Here is a 20,232-nt window from a genome sequence, read left to right as displayed (position 1 = left end):
GAATTAGCCTCACGGGCTTCCATCAATATGCGTATTTCACTGGGCAAGAGACAGATTTAGCGGGAATAATACTCGAAGTTTATGGGGTATGAATAGACTTCCGGCTTCGATGTGACCATGTGGATGGAGGTCGCATTTTTGTTGTGATGAGCAGTCATGGCAATGCCTTAGTGCTATCGCGTGGGCCTCTTGAATAGCTAGTATGTGGAGTAGCTATTCCCTCGTTGCTGCTAGTTCGGACGATCATGGTTCCCAACGAGAATTGCCTTGGTTCTTTGCGGCCGATCTCCCGCCTTCATATCTTTAACCCGGGGGGTTCTTCAGGAAACGGCTTGTCTTTACCGTATCTTTTTCTGCACCACCTCCTCCGCTATCTCCACCACGAAGTCTATCTCAGCCCGCCACCCCATTTCGTTAGGGGTTAGTTATTATATGGCCACTCAACCTCCATGAACTGAACATAAGTACTAATTACTACGTGGATATCCCACTATTTAAGCGAAAGCGAGACCGAAAACCCAAATCGATGCTACTTCTTGTTCAAAATGAAACAAATATCCCGCTGTCAATTTGCCACGAGGCTCCACACGGCCGAATACATATTTGAGTGGTGTCTCGTGGACAATAACAAATTCAATAGTTAATGGATCTCTCTCAGCTGAAAATAAAGAACGGTCCGAGACTGTGTTATTCTTACGGTGAGATCATCTATGCGTAAGACGGAATCGAACGAGAAAATTATTTCGGCGAAAGGCTAAGTATGCGAATCTTTTCAAGGTAGTCTGGGCCCTAGCCAATTGCCGATCTTGATTCTCCAGTTCAGTAGTAAGGAATTCTGAGAAGAGACACTCCGTACTCTGTATATCATTGAAGTTTCGGTGTCTATATTGCATACAGCGAACGTGGCCTGGAAATAACTGCTATGACGATGCATTCCTCATATCAGTTGTCAATGAATTCAGATCTTTTCAATAGCATCCGGGTAGTGTAGACCTCCAGCTCGTCTGACCTCATCAAGTACTTCCATCATCAAGAGAGTCTCCTGCCAGGGCATGATTTTATTCTCAATTTCCTTGTCTCTCAGGCTCCTCCCTACTTCATCCGCGGCCCAGAACATTCCACGTCCTCCCCCAGGCTCACCAGGTGCCCCAAAGTTAATCACTTCGAGATCACCTTGCTCCGTACCTTTTGCTCCGCCCATCTGGAGTCTTGATTTGGCATTGCCCCGCAACTGAGGGATAATCCTGATTGTCTGCGGGCGCGAAGCCGGTCCACCGAAGATCTGCAACTCTGCTTTCGAGCCTAGGATCCGAACACACGGAACAGAATCTTGGCATTTATTAGGATCCCAATCTGTTCGAAAGGACGTCGTTGCAATGCCGTGGGCTTTGTATTTCCCATACGGTGGTGATGCAAGCTCCATAATCACGGTGCTGGTTTCATCAACTCCGGCAGCCGAATACAGAGACATCAAACTCTGAACCTTGGGTTTCTGGCGAAGATTGCTCGGCAATGTATGATAAAGACATTGCAAAATCCAAGTAAGGCTATAAGTTCCAATATCCATAAGACAACCACCGGCGAGATCCGGGTTGATAGATCGGTGACCCTCCGGCCAAGACTCGGGGTTTTCCCCGTAAGATAGATCTGCATAGACTCTGATAATATGTCCAAGCTTATTTGACGTGATGTATTTCCGAACTGCTGTACTGATGGGTAAAAAGCGAAGCCAATTATTCTCCATCACGAAAAGATTCTCTTTTTTGGCCCTGTCAAGGACCTTGTAGGCCTGGGTAGCATTGATAGCCAAGACCTTTTCGCATAAAATCGATTTATTGTGATCCAAAGCCTGTAGACAATTCTTGTAATGACTCGAGTGAGGCGTAGAAATGTACACGATATCGATATCATCTCGGCAAAGAAGGGACTCGAAACTCTCGTGCGCGATGCACTCCTCATTCTGGGTTGGACGGACGAAGTCGTCGATGAATTTGGTCGCGGTTTCCTTCCTAGTTGACGAGGCCACACCGACCACCTTGTGAACAATATCGGTGGTACCACGTAGACGAGGATCGATGAGCAAGTCAGTCACGAACCTACTGGCCATCCAACCTGTGGCTAATAACAGTGAGTCAAGGACACGCCACATTCTGAGAGAAACATGGAAACAGGAAGACTTGCCTATGATACCCCATCTCACTTCCCACGGCTCCTGCATGGTGGCCTCCCAGTGTCTCTTGGTACAATATCTTTACCAACACACAAGACTTGAAGGTGGCTTATTCGAAGACAGAAAATCGGCAGCATCATCAGGGAGTTGCTCAGAATAGGCAATTTAACCATGGTAAGAAAGTCGTACACAATTTCCCACGTGAAATTTATTGACTTCACTTTGGCTGAATAATTGACCGTGGACGGAGAAATGCCCTGCCCGTGCATTTGTGAAACTGGTGGAGAGCCCATGATGTCGAACAATACAGAACCTATGGGGAAGTATATTCGCTAGTTTTACTAGACGGTGTCAAATTATGCATGGTACTCCATATCTATCTCCAATTGAAGAGCTTAAAAGTGAGCAGCTAGGTATTCCGTGATACCTATTTTGATGTATTGTTGGACACCAACCGCGTTCAACGGCGAATAATTTAATTGACCCGAGCGACCCAGCAAAAGCTGCAGGGTTTGCAATAAGAATATCCGAATCATGAGACCCTATGTTGGGCAGTCTGATCATTCTCCCTCCGGGTAGATAACCGTCATACCCAGTCCCAAATCATCGATAAGTTCCCTCGTGTCGTTCCAAGGGACCGCAAAAAGTCCCGAGTTGAATCGACAAGAAAATAGTGCACCTGGTGGAGGCTGACCGTCTCCAATTTCCTCGTTTGGCTGCTTGAGCATGACAAGCTGCATATCCAGGTCTTCCAAGGCAGCATAGGTACTGTTTAGAATTTGGTCGGGAGAGTCAACGCGGTTCCCGAACCCGCTAGATGTGAAAAGGCAGACGATCCAATGCTTCTTTTTGCCATTGTTGTAATCTTCCGGCTGCGGGGGAATGACTAGTGCCGTGCCTAGAGGTAGACGAACGGACAAAGTTTCATCGTCCTCGCTTTGCAGATCCACGATATCATGATGAGCAATCTCCTCTTGGTATGCTTCACAGTGCTCTTTATAGCACTGGAATGCAGTGGGATACTGAACCCCCCTCGAAGTTAGCGAATCGGCCGTTGAGAAATGCGCACGGAGTATTTCAAGCCAGTGCTCTGGGAGAGCAGACTCACCTTCTGCTTGAAGACCTTTGCGATCCCAGCTCCCCATGAGCCCTGAACATTGCATGCATCTAGTAATGTATTAGTCAGGGAGTATCAAGAGTCGAAAGTTCAACTTACGGATCAAGCAAGATCCTTCTGGCGCATCGAAGAGATCGCCACACACCTCTGTCACCCTGCTCACTTCTGACATCGAGTCATCCGAGTGTACACTCATTATGAATCTAGTTACAAGTTGAGATCGTAAATGGAGACAGTCACAGTATTGAAATTGTGCAGACGCGAGGCGCAGATGAAAACGCGAGTTGAGTAGTGGAGCCGGTGTGGGGCGCGGGGCACGATTTTGGGAAGAGTTGAGCAGCGGTGGGGGTTCCCAAGGGTTGTAGAAGGAATAGTAGATCAAGGATATTAGAGTACGGAAATGTTCCATGGAAGACCTAAAATTCGTATTTGGAAAGATAATCTGTCTCCCATGCTAGTTCAATGGTTCGTAATGCCAACGCGAACAATATCATTGGATTCATTTCAATTCACACAAAAAAGAGAGAAAGAAAGACAACAGCAACCAACCGAATCGAACTTTCTTACAGTTCGTCCTCAAATCGAAGAACTCTGTCATCCTTCTTGGGTTTGGCAGGCTCCCTAATTTCCACTCTTTCAGGGTCCTGTTGCTCCTCTTTCTCTTTCGAAGCACGTCCCAAACCACGGCGCACGAAATTCGATACCGACTTCTTCATCCCAAGTTGACGTCGTCGCTCGACGGCCGCTATATCATCATCAACTGGCGCGCTTTGAAGGGTTTGAGCAACGGTCGGAGATTTAATAGAGCTAGGGAGAAAGAGGGTCACTGGTCCCGCCGCTACTTGATTTGAAGTGTCGCCGCGAAATCGATTGGCCAAGCGTTTTCATAAAGCCGGGGTTGTCCTGCTGTTCCACCTTGGAGAGCTCATTTCCGACAACTGATCCGTACATCGCCAAGTTTTCTTGAGGTACCGGAATGAAAATAATTACTCCGAGATCGGGGCCAATACCAATCAACTGATACAACTCCTCGGTCAGCATGGTTGTGCTGCGCATATTGGTGGTGGGCGCGATGACGGAAGGCAGGGCGTATATCTTGAGCTTGTATGCTGGGAGAGAAATGTTGCCAAATGACAAAGGGGCTTCGGTCTGAATCGTCAGGCAAATCGCGGCCTCCGGGCGCTGGTATATCAAAGCGAGGTGGCGAGAAATGTCCATCATCAAATCTCCAGGGCTGGTGATCTGTATGTATTCAAATTAATGATTGCACGTTGGACTAGGCCGCAAGAAAGCCAGGGCTTACCTTGGCACTGGTTGTGAGCTCAGCAACCACGATCGAGTCCTGGAGGATGCGCTCCCTGGGTGAATTATGCGAGCCGCGGCTAGAGAACGCTTCCTCATAGTAGGTCGACTTTGTTTCGGCTTGTTTTCTCGCGATGACATCGTCCATACTCCTCTCCAGGAGGTGTGCGTTTTTGCTTGGTCCATACCGAATGCTAGGGGCGATATTCTCATCTGAGAACAAAGTTGGTGCCCTGGCTTGTCTCGTGGGCCTGGATTCCAGGTCGGGAGATGAGGCCATGGAGAACACTGATGTACGGGCATCTTCCTCGCATGAGATGTTTGTGTCGAGGAGCGGAAAGGGTTCAAGTCCCCTTCTTGGTGGCTTTGTCGACTTGGGTATCTCGGGTGGGTCCATGATGGTTCTCGATCGGGGTGATACAGAATATAAGGAGAATCAAATGGATGAAGGTGGTGAAAGATAGAAGATGGAGGATCAGAAGGAGAGAAGAGAAAAGAAAAGAAAAGAAAAGAGAGAAATCATTGGAAAGTTGACATTGGAAGTTCAACTTGGACAAAACTGGAAGGAACGTTGAAGTTGGGGAAGTAGGGAAGGTGCGAGTGAAGCTTGCCCGAAGTTGACATCAACACAACTATACAACAATACATGCATAGAATAGGTATACAACACAGCAACACAGATCACACTCAGTCCGTTTACACTTGAACACCTTAATCCTCAGATAATATTAACTCCTTGCAGACTCGCTTCACTGCAGAAATGCCAACTCGCTAAACGCTGAATTGCCGCTGTTGAAGATCTTGTCGATGCGCCGCCTTCTATCCCACACAATGTCACCATTCACATGTCGAATGTAAAGTACACGATGTTGTGGGATGAATTCCTCATCGGTAGATTCCTTCTTCCAGCTATCCATACTCACTTCGAGTTGTCCTTCGAACCGATCGACGAACCCGATGATATAGTCATTGCGATCAAAGTTGGAGTCCCACGTTATGCGGTTGATGATGTCTATAAAATTGGTCAGTACTCCATATTATTTGATCTACCTATGGTATATTATACATGGGATCAAATAATGATAGTTATGGCTCTATCTTCTGGGTCCTTGAGCTGCTGGGGAAAAGGCTTACCTCCTGCTGGACGAAGTCGATTTTCGCCAGATCGGGGCTCTGGGGATGGAGTCCGTTGCAGTTCAGACTTCGTTGGTCGAGGGGGACTGGTGGACCCCAATCGGAATTGATTGGGGGTTTCAGTGGATATCTCATCTCCCGGAGCTAGTGAAGAATCGGCGATTTCCGTCGAGGCCATGGTTCTTGTCAATGGCAAAATACACGATCTTTAATCTTTGGTCTGCCATTGTGAGTCCGGGCCTGGCAACTCTTATAGCTTGAGCCCTGAAGCTATCATTTGGAATACTGACTAGACGTCGCAAATTGCGGGGTACTATTCAGCATCTCACGAGAATGTCTCAATTCTTTGCGATGACTCCCCGATGACTCAATTTCGCGACAGCCTTGGAGGCGCAGCCTCATGAGTCATCCAGAAAATGCCAAGCTTTCAAAACTAAGTAAATAAAGAAAAAGTAATTAATCACTCAACCAACCAATAACACTGAATTGCAAGCACTTCAGAACGGATTAGAGGGAGGTAAATCATAGATTTAAAAATTAAAAAGTTAACTCCGATAGGGGGAATCGAACCCCCCGGCTGCCGTGTGAGAGACGGCGATGTTAGCCACTACACCATATCGGACAAGTGCTATGAATTACGCTCTTAGGTTTAATCCTGATCCTTTAGGTTTAGCGCTTTTTATTCTTGTGCGTTCCCGTGCGTGGTTCTATAAAACCGTCTATGCCGCCCAAGTATGGTCGACCTATTTTACTTTACCAATATCTTCTTACCCATCCCATCTCCTTTTGTTGACTAGATCACACGTAGGATATGTTTTGGTCACGTGAGTTGTCAAGGCGTTCTTGCTATCATACAGGATATCAAATCTTGATTGGCCTGTTAGTAAATATAATAGCAGTAGTCAGATACTCCACCTACCCAGGTATCAACCTATAGGTAGGTTAATCAGGATATTGATGACGGTCGCTGATTTCAGGGCGCAGTCTAAATCGAAGCTTGACGAAACTCTGATTGGTTGGCAATAACCCCCAGGGCTGTGTATGCATGTTCAGCTGTTTGCCAACTCATCACATGCGGCAGGTATGCAGGATGGACATCAGCCAAGGGAAAATGAACGGGGCGATAATTTAACGCATAAGGGATCAGACTTTCGCTGTCTCAGAGCTCCCTCCCACCTGGGAGTGCACTTCCAAGGTTCATTTCAGTACTTCGATTTAGTCAACATGTCAAGCATCGGTCGTATTGTCAACTCTATCTTTTCTGGTTCAAATGAGAACACCCTAGCGCTTGCAGCCGTCAATTTTGATTTTTCCTTGGTTACAATCGAAGCACCAAAAGAGTTCAAGCCACTCGGATCTGCAATCGCGAAAACCAGGCGTCAGGATGCCGAAGAAGGCAAGCCACACCAAACTGCTCGCAGACTAGGGGCACTCTTTGAGGATGTCCTTCCATCCTTTCCCAAACTAGTCGAAGCATTTGGTCAAAGGGTGTCAGAAATTGTGTAGGATCCCAGAATTAATCCTGCGGGAACCCCTGCCGACGGCTGTTTTCGACCTTTTGTTGGGACTGATGGGACAAGTCTCTGGGCCGCCGCAACCTCCGGAATCCCTGCAATTGGTGTATACCTGCTATCATGCTTGTTGGCTCAGGCCTGGGATTCGAAACAGGCAACCGCTCTGTGGGTCGAGCTTGTGAAGCAACGACAGCAAGAAATTTTATCTAAGCTCGCGAACAATCATATTGTCTCGAAATCCTCCGTATTCAGCGCAAGGCAGGAAATCTCACGAGAGGATCTAGCAATATGGGATAATAGTGCTCGATCATTCATACGAAGCGCAAATCAAGCGAAGCAAAGGGAGTCTGATCAACTCATGCTGATTGTTAAATACCTGCGTTTTCCTATTACTTCCTCGGGATCTACCTACGCGAGTGTATTGTTCGTTTGGAAAGAGGCTCTAGTTAATGTGGAGGCTCTGCTTTCCGGAACTCCTGTCGATGCTTCCAGTGGGCTACTTCTCCTTGCATTTCGGTCTTGGTATCTCTTTCCAGATCTGATCGTGCTGGGAAAGGGACCACCAAAACATGTACCGTTTCATGATAGGCTGTTTCCCGCAGGAGGAAGCTGCACACTTGGCCAGGAGAAATCGATGAGCAGCAAACCTGAAGGGATTCAATGGTCATTGACATTCTCCCATTTACGGTACTATGGTGACCCGGTGGTTGTTCAAAGCAACCCAAACTCATCGAGAGTTACCTTTGATGAATTCGTCATCGCCGTTCTGGGTCACGTATTCAGAAAATGGGGCGTCAGCCGGCGTCGTCACAAAGATGCTGCCCAATGGATTGTGGACTTGTGGGACCTGATCAGCAAGTCAGCCCGGGCAGCAAATGCAACCCGTCAATTTGTATGGCTGAAGGTTCTAGCCAAGGCAGCAGAGAATATTCTTGATTCTGATCCCGAGAACGCGATAAAGAACGCATCGCTCCTTCATTTCGGAAGGCAAAGGGGGGGATTTATTCTCAGTCCACAAAACTGAGACATTGCTACCGTTCTTTGGCTTATGTAGCCCTAGCAGATTAGCGGCACTTTCTCAAGACAGTGACATCAATTGCGGAATCACCCTTTTAAGGGGTATGGCACAGGAGCTTGGACTCCGTGCCGAGGATTCACTAATATGCCATGTTCTTGAAGGCTATGATCACAAGACCTCTACAAGGGTCACTGCCTTCCAAGCGACGACTGCGATTCCACACATGCGTCAGAAGAAAAAGAGGAATGCTAGCGGTGAGCCTCTGAATGAGCATGTCCACGCACGATGGTTTTTCTCATGGTATCTCTCTTTCTCTGCATCAGGAATGACTACAAGACGCTGACACCTTCTCAGTAATATTGAAAATAAAGCAAACTTCGATTCGCTCATATCGGAATGTATCAATCAGAAGAGGGAATCATGCTCTTTCACACAGATTACGTCTGTCGATGGAATTCTGGACGAGACTGCTTTTGCATGGCCAATCGCTCCAAACATGTACTCGCGAGGAGGGAAAATTCCGTCTTCCACGTGCGAGCTATCTATTGATGGATCTTGCACCTGCTTTGGGTGGGAATCAGCGCATAACAAAACTCCAAAATCTAGATTCAGACCTGTTTTTGGGGACTGGAGATTTGGGCTCTATGTGCGTGCCACAGATGACGACTTCGAGGGGAAGGTTCGTCGTGCGCGTGACATTTGTAAGAGAAGTCAAAGCACGATACCCCCCGAGGGTCGCGTGGAAGATTACTGTTTGAACCCAGAGATTCTATCCGATTATCTTGGATTTGTCACAAGGGGGGGGTGGATGACGATGACTATCAAAATGTCACGGAATTCAGCGCGCGTGACAGATGGTTTGAGCAAAACACACCAGGAATGTTCTCCACAGGACACCCATCGCTGCCAATTGAGTTTTGTAAGACTCTTTTCACTATCGAGCTTGCCTCGAGTGTATACGACCACTTGAAAAATGCGACGATTTCTCTTGAAGCATGTTTGTCGAAGCCCCTTTTTCAGAGTGAATGGGTGCCTAACCCAATTTGTGAACGGTTGGAACTCGACAAACAACACACAAACCCAACAAACCTCAAGATTCCATCTCGTTTGACGGTGCCATTGACCCGCCAGCAGGCATTTTCCTGCGTGGCCAGGTTTGATTCTGGACACGTTGAATTAGATCCAGATGATCTAGATTCAGTTTTAGCTCTGTGCTCAGAGGATTCAATGTACGTTGCTGCCATAGTCTTGATCGATCCATTCGAACAGTCAGAAGCACACGAGCTGCGGCGCATTGTGGGAAATATCGGTCATCCGGGGATCAGTTTGCTTGTTGCGCCAGAGGAGCCAAGAATGCGCCCACCGAGCAATGAGCACACCGCGATATCACACGGTCCATACGACTTCCAACGCGAGAACAATTTTGGTGAGACATCCTTACATCTTTCTTTCACAGACTGGCGGTTTCCTCTAGAAGCCGGTGGCAATCGAACGATCGACCAAGGCGTTGTTGTTGTGGAAGCTGTCATCTCCGTCCTGGACGGGGGAAGTGGGTTGCAGACCTGGACCTACTTCGTATTGACTTCCAAGTGTTATCTCGCATAATCAAGGAATGCGACCAACATGAAGGCGAGGATCATGATCTAGAGTATGACTATACCTCTATCGACAACTGGGATGAGCTGCTCGATACCCCAGAAGGCGTGGGAATATTCCGTGCTCATGGCAATTGGGCCGCACGCCTCGCAGCCGTTAGCATCCTTTCGCAAAGAGGTCAAGGACATAGTATTGGGTTGTTTGGAGCGGGTAAAGTTTGTTTCAAATGTTTGGAAACCGCCAAAGAAGATAATGTGGATTATTTGATGGCTAATGAATCGCCATTGCCGTCTGTCTGTATAGACTAAAGTAACTTGTGGTATTCTATTTACGGCGTCCATCCAAAACATTTAGCACCGCGGCAAACAAAATTCCTTACAGAATACATGATCAGCCTAGTTGAGAGCCGCCGCGTCGATTATATTGCGTACTATAGTCAATCCAATTTGAGGCAGCTAGTAATCCCAAGACAAAATCATTACTACTCTTGTTTGATCTAGTTCCATCTTATCACTTGAAGTTAAAAAAAAGATGATCTAGTTAATAGGTAATATTCATAGTAAGGACTAGACTGTTCCTATATATGTGAAGTGTTATAGGCGACAGGTTTAAAACAGAATCCTGTGGATAACGCTCACGTATCTCACATCTCTCAGATCTCCTTATTATCTCACTTATATTTGGGAAATTTTATCCCACAAGACATAGTGTGTTCTAGCCAGCGGTTTGAATCTAGGCTAAATCCGGGCATTTAGGTATCAAAATCGTCAGTAAAAATTGTGTTCTAAAGCTGCCGTCTAACCTCTGCGTCGTCACTTAATCAGCATCTCAGCTGCTGCGCGTGGCTTTTGAACGGTAAGAAATCCTGTAAGTGTTTAATATGGAAGGCTATAGAAGAGCGCTGCCTTGGCTTCACGTCACTTAGGGTGGGTAGGCGGGCTGTAAACTATAAGGCAAACTTCCAGGTTGAAGTTCTGGATTCCTTGGCAATTGCAATTACCCACGCCTCTGAGGCTCCTTCTCAACCTAGTATCAACCACATTAGTCCAACTATACGAAAACACCACGACTCGATCCTCAAATACCACGCTCAGCCGCGGTCTATCCGCCATCACCCCGACTTACACCATATCGGATACTTATGTAAGATTTATCATTATCCCCTCGTCCGTCCCGGGAAGGACAATTAGCGCAGTGTACTAGTGTATTATAACAACGCGTGCTAATTGGCTAATAGCGGTAACACCTCGGTAACCTGAATCAATTTATTAATTAGGCCTAATTCGGTAAGCTATGGAATTCATCCCAACAAGCTCCTTTCACACATAGTGCCAAATTACCACAATCTAGGCAACCAGATCTTGTCCGATTAGTCTGTTCACCTCTTTTGCCCTTCTGCCTCTTATACTGACACCAAACACAAGCTTTACGCTTATCAAATTGAATTCGCTGGTGGTTTGTACCAGGTACTGCTGTTGGTATTGGCGATAGTTGAGATGCAAAAGCAAAAAGTTCCTGGTAAAGCTTCTGGCGGAAACCTAGCTGATCAGGTAGCTCACTAGTCCCCTGTTCCTTCTTATAGAGATATTGAATACGGTAGGCATTAACAATAGCAGCATCAAGAAGGAAGAAGAGTAGAGAGAACTAATTACGCTCACTTTTTCGATGAATCTCATAAGAAGCCCTATACTGATTTGCAATATCTACCCCACCCATAAAGTGGTTATAGTTATCAATTGTAGTAGGGATTAATAGCTTCTTAATAGCCTCATCATCAAAAAGGGTACACGTAATAGCTGCGTTGGTAGAGGTTGCTGATGGCCGTTTCCGCTTAGTAGGAGTAAATAGCTCTGGCAAATAGATACTAGATAGTAGTAATACTATATTATTATCCTGCCAAGCAAGGCATAGTATACCCTGAGCTTCAGATGCATATAAAGTACCCTATAGAATAGTTTTAATATAATCCTTTAGCTCAACAAGCTGAGAGGGTATCCCCTTCTGAGGGCGTGTAGTACCACATACTCTACATTGTAGATCTCTCAGCTCTTTGAAAAGAGTAACTGAGGTAAAGTAATTATCCATATAGACAACATAGGGTGCTTTGGCAGGCATATTAGCTATGGTATTGGTAGGCATATTGGCCATGGTGTTGGCAGGCATATTGGCCACAGTATTGGCAGGCATATTGGCCATGGTGTTGGCAGGCATATTGGCCACAGTATTGGCAGGCATATTGGCCATGGTATTGGTAGGCATATTGGCCATAGTATTGGCAGGCATATTGGCCATAGTATTGGTAGGCATATTGGCCATGGTGTTAGCAGGCATATTGGCCATAGTATTGGTAGGCATATTGGCTATCGAATCAGATAGCCTAGGAAGCTTTTTAATCATCTTTAGTACCATCGACGCAGTAGGGCTAAGACTATCATATTTGAATAGATCTGCAATCCCCCATAAGCGGCTAGTCCAGTTAAATGTCCAGATATAGCCATGCTCTGTAAGGACAAAGATCTTATATCCTTACTCAATTGACTTACTTAGCATCTTTACAGTATACTTTGTACGCCCAAAGCAGCGAATCATCGTTTCGTCAATAGAGATATTTGATCCTGGTTGGTAGTACTGTTGGCTAGTCTTATCGAATGAGGAAGTTAATAGCTCAACTTTATACCACCACTGCTTGAAATTATCTTGCTCTCTATTTGGCCGAGATATATGTAGATAGCGCTTAATCTACTCAAAGCACTTTAGTGTTATAAAAAGTGGAGGAGAATGTAAAGGCCCCTCTTGTCTATTTCGACACCAATAGGAATCAATACATAGTGATTTATGAACACCCATATAGATAAGGATACCAAAGAAGACCTTAATCTCTACAGCAGTAGTTTCCTTCCATAAACGGCCAGTAGTAGAATCTTCTACTATCTTTTACTGTGCATATTGGTTGGTTGACTGACTAATGAATTCAAAGATCTCTTCACTAATAAAGAGTGTAAAGATTGTGTATGGGCTCTCTAAATCAAGGCTATTTGGTAGTTGTAGCCGCGGAGGTTGAGAGATAGGGAGTAAGGGCCAAAGTCGCTGAGAGAGTTCTTCTTTAGTAGGTAATTCAGCGATAATCTCGTCAAACTTACGCTTCTGCGTAGCTACAGTAGATTTTTTCTTAGCCATAACTAATTATAGCTAAATAGATAGTATATTGGATGGTAGATTAGGGGTTTCTCAGTGAGGGTAGAAACACGTTGAGAGCGAGAGACACGCTGAGAGAGACACGCGTTGATGACTTAGCAGATAGTGGAGCTTTTCTATCCAATGACACGTAGCCTATCTTGGTCTACTACTTAATTGGTTGATATAATACACTAGTTGAAATGCGCTAATTGTCCTTCCCGGGACGGACGAGGGGATAGACCGCTGAAGGTGGTATGACTAATTTTCACTCCAACTTTACCACAGCATCACCTTCCCTTTTTATGATTTATGCTTCTTCTTTCCACGTATCTACAACCCTTTAAGCGTGAGGAATTTTTGCTATTAATTCGGATCACCGAGCTCCTGAGCTTTGCCGCCCGCCCCCATCTTCATTTTTTGTCCTTGGCCTTTCTCCAAGGCCCTGGTACCAAATCAGGCTTACGAATTCGTCCGACTGGCCATTCATCGGTCAATTATAAGTCTTTTATCGGCTTCCTATGCCTTATACAATCTATTTTCTAACCGTGGGCTAAGTCCAAATCTGCAAACCTTACTTAAGATTCGGAGTGTTTGGTATAAAACATGTGATGATGAATTTTAGTAAATATCGGATACTGTTATACGAAGGCCACATGATGCCTAAACCAATTACACTTGGTGCTTCTTGCTCCTGTTTAACTCGCTGGGTTTGTATTCAGATTCTACTGCTCTTGAGCGTGCCTATCGCAGCAGCACCCTGACATCATATGACCTATCTTGGATCTGGACCGTAACTAGAATAGATTCCTTCAGAATAGGTAATTAGGGTTATAGTCACCACAAAGTTGACATTTAGTAATTCTCTAGGGTTCCTTAGAAAACTAAGATCTATATTCTGGTTCGGGTCCGCTAAATTAACGTCGATTGATTTTATTCCGTCACTATTACAGCTATTTTTCTTAGCGATCTATAAGAGAAACGTGGAAAGATGAAACTTGAATGTCCCGCAATATTATATAAAGTGCTTAAACTGCGCTAAGAAGAGAATCAAAGTTCAAGGAATTTATTTAAAGGCAAATTTCTGGGATTTATCTTGACACATTCTCTGGGAATCAAGATATCATGTAAAATGTCCCATATTTATCAAAATGAGCAAGATCATGATTCAGAGGGTCTGCCTCTATCTGTTAGACGGTACGGCTATAAAGACAAAGATCAATTTGCTCAAATACTTACCCTCGAACGTGAACGTCTGCTCGATTCAATGCGCTATTCTCGTGAAATTTCCGACATCGATACTGGATCTGGCAGGAGCGAACAAGAGCCAACTACTGAGATCACAGAATACATCATCTTCTCCATTGATCCCACTACCTTCAACCAGGATTTCCTCAGCTCGGATACTATCCCAATTCCTTCAATCCGAACATCTTTCAACCCGAATACCAAAACACTCACTGTCAAGATGGTTACTCGCGAGCATACCCAAATTGCCTTCGCGGTGCACAGAGCCATCGATAAGGCCCTGGCACGAATGGGACTTGACGAAGCCATACACGACTACCAAGGGGTCGATATCGATGTAAATGGCCGCCAAAAACAGGCAGATATGGGCTGGGGGCCAAGGCGACCTCCTCGCGGCTGTCCAAAGCGGCCCTCGGTTGTGTTGGAAGTTGCGGTATCCGAAACGCGAAAGAAACTTCGACGAGATGTTGACCTTTGGCTTGACCCAGTGCGAGGGAATGCAAATGTGGTGATTGCAATCAAACTCAGTCGCCAGCGAGCAATGATCGCTATTGACTTATGGATATGGGATACCGTTAACGGCAAATCTATCAATTCCCAACACATTGAGGTGTCTGAAAACGAAAATGACGAAGTAAAACTTTCTGGAGGTCCCCTCGTCATCCCTTTTCGTCTCCTCTTCCTACGAGATCCCCAAACATCACAAGAAAGCGACGTGATCATTGACAATGAATGGCTACAGAAGATTGCCGAGTGGGGGTGGGACATGCAATTTTCGAACAGCCGTTGAAGAGTTGGTGGTGTGGCCTGGTCTCTACGTTCTTATCTTGAGTTCTTGTCTTACGTTCTAATTCTATATAGTAATTATTTTAAAGAGATTCGGGTGATTCCATCGGAATTATCAATTTCTTGTGATTACTGTCTCAGTGAGTGGTTCACGGATCAGGTTTCTTTCCCCTTTCCACTTGTACTATTCTTGTGTTTTTTCTATGTTGCTATGGTTATTGCTTCATGATTGATCTTGAATATTAATTTAATTATTTAGGTAATGTGTTTTTGGATGTTTTTGAGTGGTTGTTTCCAAGCCACTTAGCGCCAAGGCTGGAGATTGTTTCTTTTTTCTTTGGCTACGTCGCTACGATATCTAGGTGAAAAGACCACGATTTTGTGGACTCAAATCCACGCCGAAACGTGATCATTCCACCGTCATCTCCTATTACACCATATCGGATTAGTTGATGAAATATTATCATCTTTTGGCTACATGAATCTGCTTCGATGTCATATACTATGCCTACCTGGCGCGTATGCATCACTACCCTCTTCACCAATCGATTCTACAGCTACGGTCTCTTTTCTTCGGCTCTTTGTGGCTGAGAGATTTTTGCTATTGATTAAAATTGCTGCCAACACCGCCACCCTATTTCCCCGATCCGATACCTAGATCATCGCTTATATTTCTGTGAGAGCGGCAGTCAGGCCACCTGGCCCAGGCTAGATAAAATTTCTCTCCTATAGTACCTAGGCAGGATTATTTCTTTGATGGCTCTCGTCTTTAGATACTACGAGAATTACGGATTAGCAGACAGGACTCTGACTTACTAATATATTACCAATATAGTAGAAACCTGGAAAGAGGGTAGATACCTAGGTACTAGTAGGACTTGAACTAGACTAAGGAAACACCGGACCGCGGATTCCTAACAACGTGACATATACTACTACTACTACTACTACTACTACTACTACTACTACTACTACTACTACTACTACTACTACTACTACTACTACTACTACTACTACTAGTAGTAGTAGTCGTACTATCTAGTAGCATCATTGTAGGATAAATCTAGTGCTACTGCCTTAAATACTCGAGCATTGTCACGGGATATTCCCCTGTCACCTGATATAGATCCTACGATCTAGGGTCGGTGCCGATTCGCAGCCGAATCCCCCTCTTGTCGTCAGAATGACCCGCCGACATGCATCGTAAAGCACCTCTCGTCATAATGACCTGGAGACGGACGTCGCGAGCAGTATTCCGGTCGAACAAAGGATGTAACGAAGGGATGTCGGAATGGAATCGTATTCAATTCGCGTTATATTCCTCTCCGATAGGCGGACCTTTGTCTTAATATAAGTAGGCGATGAGTCTCTGATTCTTTGCGATCTTGTCAAGAATCAGTCTCTGTATTACCATCGAATACTAGGCTTAGTCCTTTGACCTTACCTGACCAATCAGTCTCTAGCTGATACCTTAGTCCCTTTACAAGCATCTTCCAAGGGTGTCTACTAGTCCAGTTTCCTTGTTTTGAAATAATAAACCCTGATATATCTCTATTCTGTCTAATCCAATACAAGAATTTTCAGGCATTATTTCTTAATCATCTAAGCTCAATATTACAATAGCTAGCACTAGTCAGCCTCCTTTCTTGATATAGCAGTAGAGGGACTCGGAGCATAATTAGGCTATTGTGCTGTTGAATAGGTAGCCGAGGGCTTAGTTGGCGTGCTTTTACCTAGGTAGGGTATATGAAAAAGCAACTTGAAGAGATTAAGATACCCGCCCATAATGTGTAACACTGGAAGTAGTACCTTCCCTGTTCTATCATGCTAGTACTAGTAGATTTCAGCTTTCCTAATTTAGTCGCGGCAGGCACGTTAAGGTTCGACTCGCGAGTGTAGTCAATCCATGGATGCACACTCATCCCTTCTCCCTCTCTGATTCTTCCCTCTTTCTCACTTCATACTCATTCATTTCCCAAATATCTGAAAAATGTCATCTCTTTACGACAGAAAGCTCCATCTCACTTTAGACTCTCTACCCTCGAAGTTGATATTGTCAATATCAAACTACCTGCTCCCGCCCGACCTCATTTGTGTTTCTCTCTGCAACAAACAATTTTACCACTTGCTCTCACGTCAAAGGCAACAGGTGACTCCGACCAAAACAGAGAAGCTCTTATTTTTGGCACGATACGAACATGACCATCCAGAATACTTTACCTGTGAGATATGCATGATTCTTCATCGATACGACGGGTCTGAATCTTTTGGCCTAGCCGCTGGCAGAAGGATGAACCAACTAGCATGTCGACTGCCATGTGTTCGGTCAGGACAATGGGTTAGTCCTGCAAGGATTATGGAGGACCACATCTGGACATACCACGCTCAGACATTCTCATTTCTCCATTTGAAGCTTGCTATGAAAGGATTTCGCCATGGAGAAAAATATGGTATCAGCTCAGACTCGCTACTCCACAAACAAGTCATAACCGACAATGGGAACCTGTTTCTTTTCTCCAGAGATGCAGAGGTATGCCCAAAGCCTCGAAGTCTTTATGTCAGAAGGCAGAACATAATAGTCACCAAACTAGCCAAATTTCGGGCCAGTCGTCTGCCACGGGGCCGGTTGATCCCATGCTTCGGAGCTGACCTTTATACTTTGGTTCAAGGTATTTTGATCGAGTTTGAGGAATTCAAGGCAGTCTCATTTACCTACAATTGCGATGTGTGCAAGACAGATATTGAGGTGGAGGTCCGCGAATTCAGCCCTTCAAGTAATATGATTGCCATTATCATTACAAGATGGACGAGTCTAGGGCCAGGCCTCACACAAGAAGACGAGCTATGGAAGGCTCATATAAGAATTAGTGGCGAAAGAATGGAGAACCATGCTCGCTTATCTGACAGACCCTCGCACGCTCTAGAAAATGGAGGCCGGCCTCTATCGAAAAAAGGCAGAATAATCCAGTACCATCGAGCTACTTTTGAGGATATAACGAGATTTTCGTACAACGAGTTGAAATTCATCAACCTTTCCTACCTCAGAAACGATGATTACCAATATACAATGGAAGAGGTGGCGAAGAACAACTGGACCATCCTATTCAAGGAGTCAGAAGGCCGTTTTAATAAGCTCTGGCAATCATATTGCCGTCACCGATCTTTCCGTTCCTCATGGAGGGTAGCAAAAGAATCTGTAATTGCGAATGAGATTGTGCCGGTACACCACATAACCACTTTTCTAAGTCGCAAATCCTTGTTTGAGACTGTCTTTATGCCTGTTGGGCCCCCCCAGATACTCCGAACTGCTACCGCCCCCGCCTTCTTATGCTAGTACCTTGTGAATTTATACAGAGTTTGATGTTAACAGATAGCTCAAGTACGAATGAATCTATCCAAACTAAATGCATCTCTACTAACAGCCTTGGAATACGATATACATACCGCTAGTTAAACGAAGAGCTATATGACTACAACTTGAATCACCCCTTCTCTCTTATAACACTCATCAACTCATCACGTCTAGGTATATTATTTATTTATCTCACGCAGATTCTCTTTGTATACTAAATGGCCTGTATCTATTCTACTTGATCGTATCCTTTGGTGTGTATATATAGTATATGTATGTAGGTGTACTATTTCCAGTAATAGCAACGTTTTCTTGCGGTAAACCTAATGTATAGGTAGGCAGGTATCTTTGCAGCAGCCATATGCTAGTGAGTCGCGGATGGGTGGCGGACAGGCTTCGCCTAAAATACTCCTAGGCAAAACTTGACTGAGTATGCCTTGTTCACCTTACAGATTACAAAGAATTGAAAATGGCTCGGTGTTCCCACATGCAAGCTTAACTAGCCATGAGGGTATAACGCATGAAAATGGCGGAAAGAGAAAAAGTTAAAAGATCTCGACGATGACATTTGACATTTTTGTTACTATTCACTCTTAGACATCGAGCAAAGTAGAAAAAAAGGTTGTACGTCGGAAGCAGAACAAGCCACGACGGTTCATACGCGGGGTCAATTTCAGCTTTTTGTACTGGCCTAGCCATTAGTTTAGTATTAGATGAGACGCTATAAGTAATCTTTTCTTCATGCCTTAACAAACATGGGGACATCATGAGGTCATCGAAATAATATGCTTTTCCTCACTGATATCTTGAGACAATTGATATTAATCATAGGGAGACTGATATAGGTGTAAAAAAAGGAACTTTTCACGACAACTTATCAAGTTATCAATCTGTATTGGGCCTTTCTTGGCCAAATTATGCTCGCGTGGGACCCGAATGAATGTCTGTCATAAGAAGCAAAGCATTCCTTGGGTTTCCGGACCTTGGTAAAGTGATCAATGGTAGATTGAGAGTCTAAATGGTCTTATTCATTGATCCATTAACTAACTAATCAATCGACTCAACTATTGATCTATGACTTTACGGAACCCATGGATATAGAGAGGTTGCAGCTGATACTATGACGTCATATCAGCAATCCCAACATATAACCACTCGACATGAGGTCGTAGAAAAAACTTGGCCGAATCTATGGTATTTTATGTAAGACACTGCATTCAACACAGCATCATAGAATCTTTATATCCTGATACCAAGCATGAATATTCATTCCACCACGCACAAGGCAATATTTGTCAATAACAATATCATCGTATCGGACGAAGCCGATGTGAGGTTGACACTCAGCGATGAAAAAGATATGAATGAATCTTCAATTTTACTTTGCCCTGGAGAGACCAAAAGAAATTTCACTGGAAAGATTCTTTGTGTTGGACCTCATGAGGTCTATTGTGAAAGACCCTGGCAGCTATCAGAGGATGTGGAATTTGATGCTAATAAGGATGTTACTGTGACGGACGAGAGTGAGTAATCTATACAAAGTGACTGATGAGTAACTACTGACTGGCAAACTAAGAGATCGAACAAGGAAACAAGGTTGTTTGGTTTGTTTAAGGAACAGAGAGAAGCTCGAGTGTGTATTGTATATGTAGGGGAATCTGTTCTCGTGTATGCACGCAATCCAGTAAAGAGGAAAGACAAAGATACAGACAGCTTGTTCTAGCGTTTTCGGATTATGGTCTTATGGACAGATACACTTCTGGATACAGTGGCTGCGGCGCTATCGCACCACGGTAAGAGACAGATGATTCGACATCCCGA

General features: G+C 44.8%; 8 protein-coding genes across 8 annotated transcripts; 3 read left to right on the top strand and 5 right to left on the bottom strand.

Annotated features, from left to right (window-relative positions):
• Positions 1-958: 958 nt before the first annotated feature.
• Positions 959-2,218, bottom strand: N7533_010290 (Gfo/Idh/MocA family protein; the record flags this gene model as incomplete). The annotated part of the gene is made up of 1 exon (XM_057106940.1): positions 959-2,218. One exon carries the CDS (start codon positions 2,216-2,218, stop codon positions 959-961), a length of 1,260 nt encoding a protein of 419 aa, XP_056956157.1.
• A 512-nt stretch (positions 2,219-2,730) lies between these two features.
• Positions 2,731-3,483, bottom strand: N7533_010289 (ADP-ribose 1''-phosphate phosphatase; the record flags this gene model as incomplete). The annotated part of the gene is made up of 3 exons (XM_057106939.1): positions 2,731-3,174; positions 3,279-3,337; positions 3,387-3,483. 3 exons carry the CDS (start codon positions 3,481-3,483, stop codon positions 2,731-2,733), a joined length of 600 nt encoding a protein of 199 aa, XP_056956156.1.
• Positions 3,484-4,094: 611 nt separating this feature from the next.
• N7533_010288 (MIF domain protein) lies at positions 4,095-4,986 on the bottom strand (the record flags this gene model as incomplete). Its single annotated transcript, XM_057106938.1, has 2 exons — positions 4,095-4,529; positions 4,591-4,986. 2 exons carry the CDS (start codon positions 4,984-4,986, stop codon positions 4,095-4,097), a joined length of 831 nt encoding a protein of 276 aa, XP_056956155.1.
• Positions 4,987-5,338: 352 nt separating this feature from the next.
• On the bottom strand, positions 5,339-5,901 carry N7533_010287 (DUF504 domain-containing protein; the record flags this gene model as incomplete). The annotated part of the gene is made up of 2 exons (XM_057106937.1): positions 5,339-5,601; positions 5,724-5,901. The coding sequence occupies 2 exons, from the start codon at positions 5,899-5,901 to the stop codon at positions 5,339-5,341; spliced, it is 441 nt and encodes a 146-aa protein (XP_056956154.1).
• A 1,046-nt stretch (positions 5,902-6,947) lies between these two features.
• N7533_010286 (uncharacterized protein) lies at positions 6,948-8,261 on the top strand (the record flags this gene model as incomplete). Its single annotated transcript, XM_057106936.1, has 2 exons — positions 6,948-7,225; positions 7,304-8,261. The coding sequence occupies 2 exons, from the start codon at positions 6,948-6,950 to the stop codon at positions 8,259-8,261; spliced, it is 1,236 nt and encodes a 411-aa protein (XP_056956153.1).
• Positions 8,262-9,134: 873 nt separating this feature from the next.
• On the top strand, positions 9,135-9,860 carry N7533_010285 (uncharacterized protein; the record flags this gene model as incomplete). Its single annotated transcript, XM_057106935.1, has 1 exon — positions 9,135-9,860. One exon carries the CDS (start codon positions 9,135-9,137, stop codon positions 9,858-9,860), a length of 726 nt encoding a protein of 241 aa, XP_056956152.1.
• A 1,935-nt stretch (positions 9,861-11,795) lies between these two features.
• On the bottom strand, positions 11,796-12,206 carry N7533_010284 (uncharacterized protein; the record flags this gene model as incomplete). The annotated part of the gene is made up of 1 exon (XM_057106934.1): positions 11,796-12,206. One exon carries the CDS (start codon positions 12,204-12,206, stop codon positions 11,796-11,798), a length of 411 nt encoding a protein of 136 aa, XP_056956151.1.
• A 1,951-nt stretch (positions 12,207-14,157) lies between these two features.
• On the top strand, positions 14,158-15,063 carry N7533_010283 (uncharacterized protein; the record flags this gene model as incomplete). Its single annotated transcript, XM_057106933.1, has 1 exon — positions 14,158-15,063. One exon carries the CDS (start codon positions 14,158-14,160, stop codon positions 15,061-15,063), a length of 906 nt encoding a protein of 301 aa, XP_056956150.1.
• Positions 15,064-20,232: the final 5,169 nt, after the last annotated feature.

Source organism: Penicillium manginii (assembly GCF_028828005.1).
Source record: "Penicillium manginii strain IBT 31320 chromosome Unknown utg000007l:1.0-2284322.0:1.0-2285126.0, whole genome shotgun sequence".
NCBI classification, from domain to species: Eukaryota; Fungi; Ascomycota; class Eurotiomycetes; order Eurotiales; family Aspergillaceae; genus Penicillium; species Penicillium manginii.
This window is presented reverse-complemented; position numbering and strand designations above follow the sequence as displayed.